The sequence below is a fragment of the Nuphar pumila genome, chromosome 15 (assembly GCF_984573655.1).
Source record: "Nuphar pumila chromosome 15, dmNupPumi1.hap1.1, whole genome shotgun sequence".
Lineage (NCBI taxonomy): Eukaryota > Viridiplantae > Streptophyta > Magnoliopsida > Nymphaeales > Nymphaeaceae > Nuphar > Nuphar pumila.
Genome location: NC_143263.1, coordinates 17,889,518 through 17,902,277, shown reverse-complemented (window position 1 = coordinate 17,902,277; position 12,760 = coordinate 17,889,518). Strand labels below are relative to the sequence as shown.

The following is a 12,760-nucleotide window of genomic DNA, read 5'->3' as shown; positions in this document are numbered from 1 at the left end:
TACGGACCTCAACTATATTATCTATAAACTCACAACTAATAACAATCCCTACTCCATTCCTATTCCTATTTATTCCTATATACCAAATCTTATATCACCAAGGTTTTATCACTTTTGCTTTCTCACCTACCCATTTGGTCTCTCGTAGACATAAAATATCCATCTTTCTCCTACACATAACATCTACTAACTCTATCAACTTACCAGTTAAAGACCCTATGTTCCAAGTAGCTAACCTAATTTTGTGGTCTTGAACTATCTTCTTTACCTTCACCCGTCCACCAAAGTGAGGGAACCCTTGCCTATTTGACACCACATCGGGGCGCCAGTGTGACGCATCGCTTTTGGGCGACAACCTAGCAAATGGGTAGGTTCGATATGTATTGTATCGATGCAAAAGAACGATACGATACATGCTCATATATTGATACATGCGTATATTGTATGTAATACCCGCAAAAAAAATGGGTAGTTTTATGCATTATGGGCATAGGATCCATTACCGGGATCCATATAATAGTTGTGGGTGAGTTGGGTTTGGACCCATATTGGAGCCAAATGGACCTAGCCAGTGGATCCGACAGTTCTATGCCGACCCAGATCCACTTGGATCCCTTAATATAGGCTGACCCGGATCCATATTTTTAAACATACGGATCCAGATCGCTCGGATCTAGCATCGCGGGTCGCGGGACCCGAACCTGATACCTTTTTATTTTAAAAGGGGCTCGATTACAAGAATCGTGCCTAGGGCACGATTCTTGCAGAGCGTCAAGAAGGCAAGGGGAGGGAGGTTACAAAGGGTAACCAACCCCACCCTTCTCGGAGAGAAGAGGGTTGGAGGGGGTCTCTCCTCCTCGTCTCTGTCGCCCATCTCTTTCTTTCCCTCCGCCTCTCGTCTTTCTCTCACGCTCTCTCATCTCTCTCTCGTTTTCGTGTGTGACTGCAAGGCCACCGGAACCGGGTCCATCACAATCATCGCACGACCAGGGACGCACGACGCTACTGAGATCATGAGCAGTAGCGCCGGCCACCTCCTGTGCTTCTCCAGTCGTCGGAAAAGGTAGGATTTCTGCACTTTTCTTGTTTGGTGTTGATTGTATCTTGTGTGTGTTGTGGGTCGGTCAAGAAAAGGGGAAGAAATTTTTGTTAAACCCAAGATGTGTGATTTGGGGGTTTCTTGTTTTTATGCAAGAAGAGGAACCGAAGGCCATCAGGAACCCTGGGGTTACAAGGGAAGCTCTAACTCGGACGACAATAAGGGTTTAACTTGTAAATGCAAATTCTTGATTTTACATGCCTGCTCTACACAGATTTTGGTTTGGCATGTATTAATTTAGGAAATCAGTATAGAAGCACCTGATTAGCCTAATTTGGTGTTTGATCTGTCGATTTTTGGGGTAAGCACGATTCTCTTAAGGAAAATTTGATTCACGTGTACACGAATGTTGATAGATTTAAACCCATGAACATTAAGTTATTTTATGTATAGTATTTCTTTTACAGTTTTCATTTGACTACAGTAGTCTTGATCATGGGTTTTATACTAAGTTGCAACAGTTGGGTTAAATTTTTGTTTATGTATGATAAAGTTTCATATCAACAGCTTGGTTCATCATAACTTCAGGACCGTGAAGTGTCATTTTATAGCATGGGTCTAATGAAGTTTATGATTTTCTTAGTTGTATTAAGGTGTTGAGGGTTGGACTAAACCAGTTATGAGTCTTATCAAAATAAATCTTAATTGCATTTGCAGTTCGTGAGAGCAATGGTGATAGTTGGGGAACCAGAGTGACACTCTTAAGCCTATGTTCCTGAAATATCTTAAATATACAATCTGCATGCTTTAAATCTAAAACATTTACATAATGCACTTTAGATGTTCATTTTAAAGTTATGAGGATCAGCAGGGAACCCCTCACAACAGATGTCTGGGTACTGTTCTGAATCATAGACCTTACTAGCTGAATAAAAACTATGGTGTAGGCTCAAACCGGGTATGACACTGCTGATCTTACTTTCTGAGATTTTAGATTTTCAGACTGGTAGCCGGTTCAGAAAGTGTCCTACCCAAGCGTTGGGTGGGTGCTTCCACAATGTAAGTCATATATTTTGAATTTGTTATCGTGACATGCTTTATCTTATAATTTTTGGTCTTACATAATAATTTCATTTGTGTCTTGAGATGGTATCTTGTTGTTCATCATGATGATAAGAGTCAGCATCTTGAGATGAACTTGAACCACAAATTAGGTTGTTGGGAACTGCACTGCGTGCCCTCTAAATTAAACAACTTGTTTAAGTTAATAAGATGCAAGATTAAAAAGTACCTTAAATCGATGTTGAGTTAAACGTATCGCAGGTTCCATTCTGTTTTAAATTCAGAATTTGGGTATAAATCATTCTCTGAAATCTTCGTAGTTGTATATCATGGATTAAAGCATGAACACTTTAAGAATAATTTCCTGGTAATCACATGAATGATCAAGGTCTGAAACCTTAGGGTGTTCGGTAGACACTGGATTTGGGTTTTCCATGAGTACTCGGTTTTGGAAAAACATTCTTGAGGGAAAAAAAGGATCTAACATTATTAGGGATTTTCATTATTGATTCTGGATGCTTTATAGAGGACATTAATATACATGTGATCCATACGCCTGTGGAAAAGAAATCTGGTCAATGTGTTTTTGGAAGTATTTGTGGCTTTCGTGATGATCAGTTTGAAGACACTTAGCTGAAGCTTACTATAAGTTGCTAATAACTATTAACTTACAACTGAGAGGATATCATCTTGTGGATCATTGTAATCTGGTCTATGAAAATTGTGATAGTGGTGTTTTATGTCGTTGCACCATGACTATATTTTAGGGTGCTATACAAACAGGCCCTGTTAGAGAATGCCCAGGTTAAGATATTTTCAATGTAAACAATGTCTCTACAATTTATTTGGTTGAGAGGGAAAACTATTTTTATGACATTGGTTGCATATCTCGAAAGATCATAAACTAGATCTTTGAAAACTTGGGAGTACTAATAGCATCTTATGTGCATATGACCACAGGGACTCGAATTTGGGATACTACTCAAACTATCTCTGACAAACCGAGCATCCTTATGTTAATTATTGATTAGATGAATGTGTTCTTTTTGTGGCATCGGCTCTTGGTATTATGCAAGCTGTATTCTTCTCTCATGGAAGTCTGTGAAATTTTATTATGATTGGCTGACATATAGTCGGCTGGACTGAATTTAGTTGGCTAGACTGAATTTAGTCGGCTGGACTGAATTGACTATTTTTAGCTAGAAAGATGGGGGTCCGGGATTGGTAAGTTCAACCACCTTCCTTAGCTTATGCGAAAACTTACACTTCTGCCCAGCGAATACGTGAAATGTTATCTTAGCATTTCATTGTACTGGTTGTGCATTTATGAATGAGATCATGGCTCGGTTAGTGATATTTTTGATGAGCACGTGTAATTTATGTGCACACTCACACACTCAAAGGAGATATGCATTGGATTAATACACGTATGTGATGTAGGTAACACACATAGTGAGGATGCATATGATTGGGAAATGACATGCTTATGATTGGGTTTATATTTGCGTGGGTGCATATGCATTTGGCACATGTCAGCATGCTTTATAGTTTGCAACATGTGAGGTATTTGGTGCTTGTTAACATATTGCAAAGTTGGTTTTGGAAAGTGCATACATGAAATCAATATGTGTTTAGCATATAAAATCATGCATAAATGTTCTCGTGTACTTATGAATTATGGATGAATGCATGTGTGTTAAGTGATTACATGAAATCACGTGCACATGGATGGTGAACACATGCATATGATTATGGTAACTCATGCACATTGTTAAATTGGTTTGAATGGATGTGCATTTGGAGGCTTGCTGACCTCATTGCATAAATTGCAAGTTATGATTTTTGCATACGATGCATCGATGGTCTAAATGAATCATCACAGGCCTGAAGAGCCTTGAGCTTTGGTTCGCTCTTTCCTTAATTGTTTAAATGCATCACAAAAAAATCATATTTTATGTTATTGTTCGATATTGCACTGTTCAATCTGTTTTCACGGGCTGGAGTCTCGTGATGGTTCTCGCAGGGGTAGATGCGAGCTTTTGCTTTGTTTTTGCATGCGGAACTGCAAAACTCAATAGTTGGCTTTTAATAAAAAGATAATGAATAAGAACAGTGTAATATACGTTATGGGATATCTCATCTGGAGTATGAGAATCTTAAAGTTCCGGTCTTGAGGAGACTGTGAGGATACTAAAACTCCGTGTGCTGAAATTTGGTCCCCTGAACCCGATATTGAGGTTCCTTCTCCTGGCCACAGTTTTAGGGAGAGTTCGCCACTTTACCCGGAAATGGTGTGTTGGTCACAGCTGTGAGTTTGTTTGGTACCAAGGAAGTGACACTTGTGGGCGTGGGGTGTCCCTTGTGTTCCCGACATTAGATGTAGATGTCTAATGTTCTGAAAGTGATTCGGTCGAGGGCTAAGTTGGAACCCAATAATAAAATACAAATTGTGTGTTAAGCTACCCTGAGAACCTACTTGACCTCGGGGATTGTACTCGTTTGGTGTATCCGCGAGCAACGATAATTAAAAAGAGGAACTTAAATTGTATGCATTTAATAGGACATGCATATGGAAGGGAAACTTAAGGAAAGATAAGAAGATGATTCATGCATTATACATAAGTCATGCATTTTCCTACTATGCATTAGAACATGCATATGTTATCTGTTTCAAATGTTTCTTTATGCATAATGGATGTACCTTATGGTATGAATGCGTACCTGAATTATAAATTGTCATAATTGCATTTCTCTGAATAATTGTGTGGATTCATATTGTGGTTGTGAGATATATATAAATGTTGTTATTAATGTTACCTGCCAGTTAACTTTTGATAAATTGTTGACTGTCGTAGCAAAGACCTTTGCTTATTCTTGTATGTGTTGAAAATCATACATGACACTCATATCACATATTGGATTCATGATGTACCACATTAAAAGTTATAGATTTCCTATTTAGACAGTTGTAGTCTAATTCTTATAAATTTCAGGTGAAGAATTGGAGTTAGGAGTGGCTGCGGGATGAGGTTTCGATCGGGATTTTGGATTTACTGTTCCAAGGATAGTATGAGAACTCTGATCTTAATTTTCATTGATATTGAAATGAAAAGAATGTTTTGGTCTTGCTCCACTTGTAATGTTCTGGAATGCTTAGCCCTATGGTATGACTGGTTTCCGCTGAATAAAAAAAAATTCCTCAAAAAAATTGTGTTAAGATTTCAGGGCATTACTGTGTACGTGTATCGTACGATATGATATCAACGAAATTTAAAAAGAGCAACACCAGGGTTTTAAGTTTTTGGGTTTTAAAGGGCTTTTGAGGGTCGGAACTCTCATTCGTATAGAACATACTAGAGAGCTTCCCATGCTCCCTATGAATAGTGAGACCGTTTTGGAGGGCGATCTTTGCGCCAGGGAGATGACTTTCGTGATTTTGTCAATTAAGAGTGCATTTCCATCGTTTTTTCCTCCAAAAAAGCAGGTTAAGGTAAAAAAGACCTTATTTCTTGCTTTTCCATTAAGAGTTATTTTGGAGGAAGATGACTTCAAATTATCCGTCATGGCAATGGGGCACTCGTGTAATAAGTGAAAACCGATTAAAAATCGAGTGTAACTATTGCCATATAGTTTTCTTTGGTGGTATCTCTCGGTTGAAGTATCATTTAGCCAGAACACGATAGAATGTTGCCCCATGCATGTCAAGGAATTTACTGAATGTCGTGAAATGACAATGCCAACAATTACTAGCTACCATGAGAGAAAAAAAATAAGAGATGAATGATGTAGAAATGGCGTATGCAAAGCCGTAGAGGGATGTGTATGGCGAAGAAGAGCTCCCTACTTCTAATTCTAGCATAGCATCAGAGGTAGGAAGTTCTACAACAAAAGGGAAGGGTGTGGTTGGTGGTGTCATTCGTAATGCCACGAGCACCAAAAGAAGAGTAGGAGAAAGATGAACCGAAGGGAGTTCTTTGAGAGGAAGAAGATGAAGAACAAGAAGAAGATGATGATGATGATTGATGGTATACTTCTTAAAAACTTGGTTATGTATTGCAATTTGTAATTGTTAAGTATTTATAAACTTGTTTTTTTTTTGCTTTTTGATGAATCTTGTGGCATGTTCTTAATTGAAGATTTTACTATTTTGCATTGTTCTTGTGAGATTTGATGATTTATGATGTGTTATGTAGCTCATAGAGATATAAATGCTTCACATGTGATTTTATGGTTGCATTTTGTGCATTTCATCATTGTTTTGTATTTTATGTTTTTTAGAATATTTGTTAAATTTTTATGTTTGTTTACGATTTTTTTTAGAATTTTTAAATGTTTTTTTTCAAAATTAACTATTTTTTATGATACAATACTTTTCTTATTTTGGGCCCTATTGATACGGGTTACAATACGATACATACAACCTTGGATAGAAGTGTAACACATTTATTTGTTTTTGGCAGAGTTCTATATCTTCAGGACTCTTCCCAAAGCTCAAACAATTTGTTCTAGTATTCTCTAATACTTTTGTCCCTTTGAGTCATATTCCAGATTTTGTCTTACAAATTGCATGATTGTGCAATATCTTTAAGATAATATATTCTCTTGAAGTAATACCATGCCTTGTTTGCATGTTCAAATTTGGCAAGGCTAGAGACCTTTTGATATCAACACTACTAATAAGCCAAGACAAGATCTTGATATGCCCCATCCTCCATTTCTTCAATTTCTTCTAATAGGTAGCCATAGCCTTAGTTTTTTCAACCTTCATAAGAAGTGCTTCATTTTCACCCTCTATTTTGGTAAGAACTAGCTTAGCTTTCAGATCGGACCCATTAACTAGACCTTATAACCCTTTTCCCTATATGAGGTGCTTTATGATTGAAGCCCATGTTACATAATCGAAATCGTTGAGTTTTATCAGTTTAATAATGACATTTTCATTGTCATTCATTTTTACAAGGGCTAAGAGAGATAGAAAGATAAGAGAGAAGGATAGAGAAAGAAGAGAAAAGGAGGAAGAAGAAGAGGTAAGGTGAAGAATACAAGCACTCCACCACCAAGCAATCCCCACCAATGGATCACACAATCACTTAATGAAATGGTGATATTCAAATATCACCACCAAATGGATATACAAGTGGACAAACAACAAGGAAAAACTCACAATGGAGTCCACACACAAAACCCACAAATGGGTATTCTCACAAAACCCACACAAGGGTCACAACACGAGATAAAGATAATAATAATTTATTAATAAGAGAATGCAAGAATGCATAGGAACAATTAGGGGAGTCATCCCCTTGTATATACAAGAGAGTCTCATAGAGCCATTTTAGCTAGTCCAATGACTATACTTGTTCACTGGAACAAAAAGAAGCAAAATAATAATAAAAATAAAAAGATTATTTACAATATATATATATATATACACACACACACATTTTAACATATCTCTGGTCCTTCGAAGATGTGTTGCAACAATAAAAAAGCTATTTATATTTCAAGAAATTGCACCTTTCACAAATGAACCAATCATATAGAAATGAATTGTCATTATGCCAGAGAAGAATACCTGAAAGGAATTGTTCAGTTGCCATAGCTGACCTCTGATTGTCAGCTAGCAGACTTCTTCACTAAAGCTTTACCTTCACTTCGTTTTTATTCTCTTCTTGGCAAACTGTCGGTAATTGCACCGTAAGTTTGAGGGGGACTATTATATATATATATATATATATATATATATATATATATATATATATATATATATATATATATATATATATATATATATATATATATATATATATATATATAGTTTTCTATTGTTATAGGCTTTTGCCCTTATAGGGGCATTTTAGTCATTTTACATGCATGTAATAAGTGTTGCTCATTAGGGGCAGACTTGTATTTTTTCTGTTTATTTTATTTCTTGTCTTTTACATTATATGTAAGGGCATATTGGTCTTAGACCAATATAGTTGCTGGGATCTCCCCAAAGGCTATATTTATAGCTGTTGGGAACATCCCAACGACTGTATGACTCTCATGTAGTCTATAAAAGGGGGTTCTCTTGTAACTAATCTTTTCCTAAGCATTTTGATATTAATACAAACCATGGTTGCCAGTTGAGGAAGCGGGAGCGGGAAGCGATACGGGAAGCGGGAGCGGGAAGCGAGGCACTTTCAAAATTTTAGGAAGCGGGGAAGCGTGGGACTACTTAGGACCGATTCGGGAAGCGTCTCGGAAGCGACCTAGGAAGCGTCTCGGAAGCGTCTCGGAAGCGAGGGAGAAGCAAAAAAAATAAAAATAAAAAATAAAAAACACAAAAAAATTGAAAAAAAACAGGGGAAGCGTGGGGGAAGCGTGATGGGAAGTGCGCTTCCCATTAAAGGGAAGCGCGTCCCCCATTAAAGGGAAACGCGTCCCCCATTAAAGGGAAGCACGCTTCCCAAAAAAGGGGGACGCTTCCCCCCACGCTTCGGAAGCGCGACGTTTCGCGCTTCCGAAGCGCGCTTCCCCTTTTAGCTAGGCGCTTCCGGTAACTCTGATACAAACACTACTTTTTTCTCTTGTGATTGCCCTTTGTGACTATTGCATGCACTTTGTGTGCTTGTTTATTTGCCATTAATTGGTGTGTGTATTGTCCATTTGTGGACTTGTGATTGTGTTTGTTGTTTCTTGTTATTGTAAGTCCTTAAGAGTTTTTTTGTACTTCTTCCTCTCACTTAATTACAACTTCAACACTTATCAACTACTAGCATGAAATGTTTGTGACTTCATTGTTTTCTGTGCTCCATTACATAGTCACCAGACCTATGGGTCATGGTCACAGCCCTGAGTAGAGAACAATCAAATGCTTTGTAACTAGATAGCACAATCCATACTCGAGGAAAAGGGAAGAAATTAACAAAAAAATAGAACAAACATGACTTCTTCATATTTCATAGATGTTTGAACAAGTTGTCTATGATAATCTGTTTTCTCTGTTTCTAATATCTTAATCTCTTGGCAGCTGGTCACTAAGAAAATCCAAAATCTTTTCTCAATATTGGTGGAAATGCAGTAGTACCTTTTGGTTATATTCGAAAATTTCATTGGGTACCTACCAAAGAAAAGCTTTGAGAATGAAATGAAACTAATTCTAATTATGATGGCACTTATACCTGTACCTTTTATTTGTAGGCATTCTATTATTTTCTTCAAAACTTGAGTCCTTGAAAAGTATCATATTTTCATGTATTTAAGTGGTAGCCTTCTGTAAATTTATTCAACTTATTATTTTTCTGTTTCTGATTTTTTTGTGCATATTGTAGATTGTGTCATTCGTGTTGGAGGCTTTTTTTGCTGAAATGGAACTGGAAAGTGCAGAAGATGAAGATAGGAAGGTGAGGACCCTAGAGACACTAATCTTCCTCTTCTTCTGTTAAACTATCATTGAAGATCCATCTTGGTTGAATCATAGCTAGTCATTATTCACAATTCATATATAGTGGTTTTCTAGAAATTGTCGATTTCTTGACATTGTCCTTAGCTTCTGACCGATTAACTGATCATTGTATTGTAATGCATTTAGTAATCACTATATTCATGTCTTAGCGGCCATGAAAGGACATAATATAAACATAGCAAACTGTGGCATGATTTAGCTTCGTCCTTATCTTTTTTAACAGAAACCATCATCTTAGGTAGCATGCATACAATCATAATTAGTATAATAAGTATATTTAGTTGCTTCTCTCAAGATATGTCATGTTATGTAACTCATTATTTCATATGTACTTTCCTTATATTTATAAGGGCATTAGTGTATTTTAGCTTGAAAGTAGTGTGATAGTCATATATTTATTATATATATATTTGTGCATTTGTTGATTAATTTTATGTTGGATACATCTTTGTCGTTAGTCTTAATAGTATTTGGGCAGGTTTTGTAATATAATATGTTTACTATGCTTGACGATAGCAATATCTTACACTTTGTGCATTTGTTGTTGATTAATTTTATGTTGGATGCATGTTTGTTGTTAGCTTTAGCACTTTATTTTAAGAGTTTAGGTTATTTTTAAATTATTTGGCATTTGTTGATAGTTGTTTGCTTTGCTTATTCAATTGTTTTTAATATTTGGGCAGGTGATGTAATGTTCGATATGTTTTTTTTTTTTTGGTCTTGCTTATTGTTGATTAATTTTATGTTGCATACATGTTTGTTACTAATTTAGCAGTTCATTTTGCATATTTTTATATTTTTTAATTAAGGTACCCACTAGTCCACCTAGTCCTGCCTCGTTTCCGACTAGTCCTTTTAGGGGTCCACTGACTAAGCACGACCTAGAGCTTTTTGACTATATAGGTAGTAACTGATATTCTCTTGCCCAGTTTTCCTGTCTGTAAACCTATTCCAAGAAAGCCCATGCATCTTTTGTTTCTTGGAATTTGGCAATATTCATAGCAATGTGCTGCTCCACCGAATCAAGTATCCATGACTTTACTCTCGCATTGTTCATCTTCCACTCTTTCATCAACTTATCGTACTCCAACACCCCTTGCTTAGGCTTCTCACTTGTACCATCCAGATACCCACTAAGGCCTCGTCCTTCTAACACAACCATCATGAACTCGGGCCATTATGCATAGTTGCTTCCATCCAGTTTTACAGGAATCAACTGAATAGGTTTACTCTTCCCCATACAACCTCCAAAATACCAAACCTGCTTACCCAAGCAGATTTCTTAGCCTCCTACACAAAAAAACACCTGAAACCAAACAGTTTTTGGACCCTAAACCCTAAAACCTGATCAGATTCAAGAGATTTCTCCGATCTGGTCAGGAACTCCTCTACAATCTAGAAATCCTTAGAAAAATCACCAAAAATTGAACACTTTTTCAAACACACTCTACGTTGATTCTATTGTTACGACATTAAATATACATGTATGCTTTAACAATTTCATCTGTTCATTAGGTATATTTTCTGACTAAAAGAATCACTTGAAATTATCTAAATTTAATCAGTTCTTCTACCTGATAACTTGGTCTATGTGGATACAATTATTCTCCAATACATGCCACAGCCTTCATGTTTCATGCAATCTTGGGAATTGTTTCAATTTTTTTAAAGTTGTCACTGAATATTTTGTTGCATTTTGTGACCTTTGATCTCTGCAAATTCTTGTGGCAGAATAAAAAGAGTTCCTCTGTGCCACGGCGTGTTAGGTATGCCAATTCATTGTCTCTCTTCTCTACACATCTAATTTTGTGTAAAAGACTCATCTTTATTTAGAAGGCTATTGTGGTTTGTCAACTTCTCCAACCCTTTCCTGCAGCTCAAAGAGAAGTGGCAGGGTAGATATTCTGCTTCACCATATCTTAAGTGCTGAGCTAGAGAAAAATCAATGCAACTGATTGTAGTTCTCACAGGTGTTTCCTTCATTATCCTTTTCTTCATGTAAGTGCAAGTGTGCTTGATGACTGGTCTTCTATGTCACATGGGTGCGGGTGCGGGGATGCGGCACTTTCAAAAAACCTTGGTGCGGCAAAAATATAAAAAGTTATATATAAAGTCCAAAAGTTGGACATAAATGACCCTGGGTGCATTGACTGCACCCAGGGTCAGGTTGACTGCATCGGGTACGGCACCTAGTTGGAGAATCCCTGTGACATATAGGGCAAAAAAAATTTTCTTAGCAATTTTTTTAAGTCCGAGAATTGGACCAAAATGACCCTGGGTGCGTTGACCGCACCCAGGGTTGGGTTGACCGCACCCGCACCCGCGTCGAGTCACATCGACGTGGGTGCAGCATTCTGCTAGGCGAATCCCTGTGACATAGCTGGTCTTCTTTTTTATTTCCTAGATAGGTTACATTTAGCCCTTTTCTTTTCTTTTGTTTTCTTGCTTGCTTTCTCTAATTGATTATGTTAATTCCTGCATCATTATGATGATCTTGTACCTCAGTTTAGTGACAACTGTAGATGTGTAACAAGAGAGGGAAACCTTTTTTTTAATGGTGATAACTCCCAATATGCCTGCAGAGTTCCTGGGAAAGTATCAGTAAGAGAACTGATGTTACTTAGTAATGATCCTGAAACCCATCCTTTTTTAGGAGGGAACTGCTGGGGGGGTTTGGCTTGACCCCTACGGGTGCACTAATGATAATCGATAAAGTACAAGGCATTCTGGGTTGCTCCTAAAACACCTGATTACAAGCTTTCCAAGAATGGCAGTCAGTCCATGATTCCCACAAAAGGGGAGTGCACATAGATCCCTTTTCTGTTACATTAATATCTTGACAGGCCCACCGGAAATAGATCAGATTGAGAAAATAAAAAACTTGGGAATTCTACGGAACCCCTCTAGTGAGAACAACACTGATGAAAGCATACAGAAACTAGCTAAAGTGTGGGCTGTGGTCGACCATCTTTCTGATAGATCCTTGTACACAGAATGCGAAAGTTTGACCCCAGCTCAATGGTATAGAGTAGACAATAATGATCTTCTTGCAGTAGATTCAAGATGGAACACGGCGAGCCGGTGGGTCAGACCAGCAGAACTGCTGGAGACCAACACTCTCCACTTGCTTCCAACGAGGTTGGCCCCAGTAAGGCAGCAACACGTCATCAGGTGCAAGTGCCCATGGTGGTTTCTCATAGCCCTGTGGA

At 37.5% G+C, this 12,760-nt stretch overlaps 1 protein-coding gene across 4 annotated transcripts in view; it reads left to right on the top strand.

Annotated features, from left to right (window-relative positions):
- Positions 1 to 12,760, top strand: part of TPC1 (two-pore channel 1) — a 129,885-nt gene that overhangs the window by 114,613 nt on the left and 2,512 nt on the right. For 2 of the 4 annotated variants that reach the window (XM_089989990.1, XM_089989987.1), the window contains exons 21-23: positions 9,418 to 9,489; positions 11,283 to 11,317; positions 11,428 to 11,521. In XM_089989990.1, coding sequence (XP_089846116.1) covers positions 9,418 to 9,489; positions 11,283 to 11,317; positions 11,428 to 11,506 — 186 coding nt within the window. In that variant the 3' untranslated portion in view covers positions 11,507 to 11,521. Of the gene's footprint in view, positions 1 to 9,417; positions 9,490 to 11,282; positions 11,318 to 11,427; positions 11,550 to 12,760 lie in introns of all 4 variants that reach the window. The other 2 variants (XM_089989988.1, XM_089989989.1) reach the window with 1 other exon arrangement.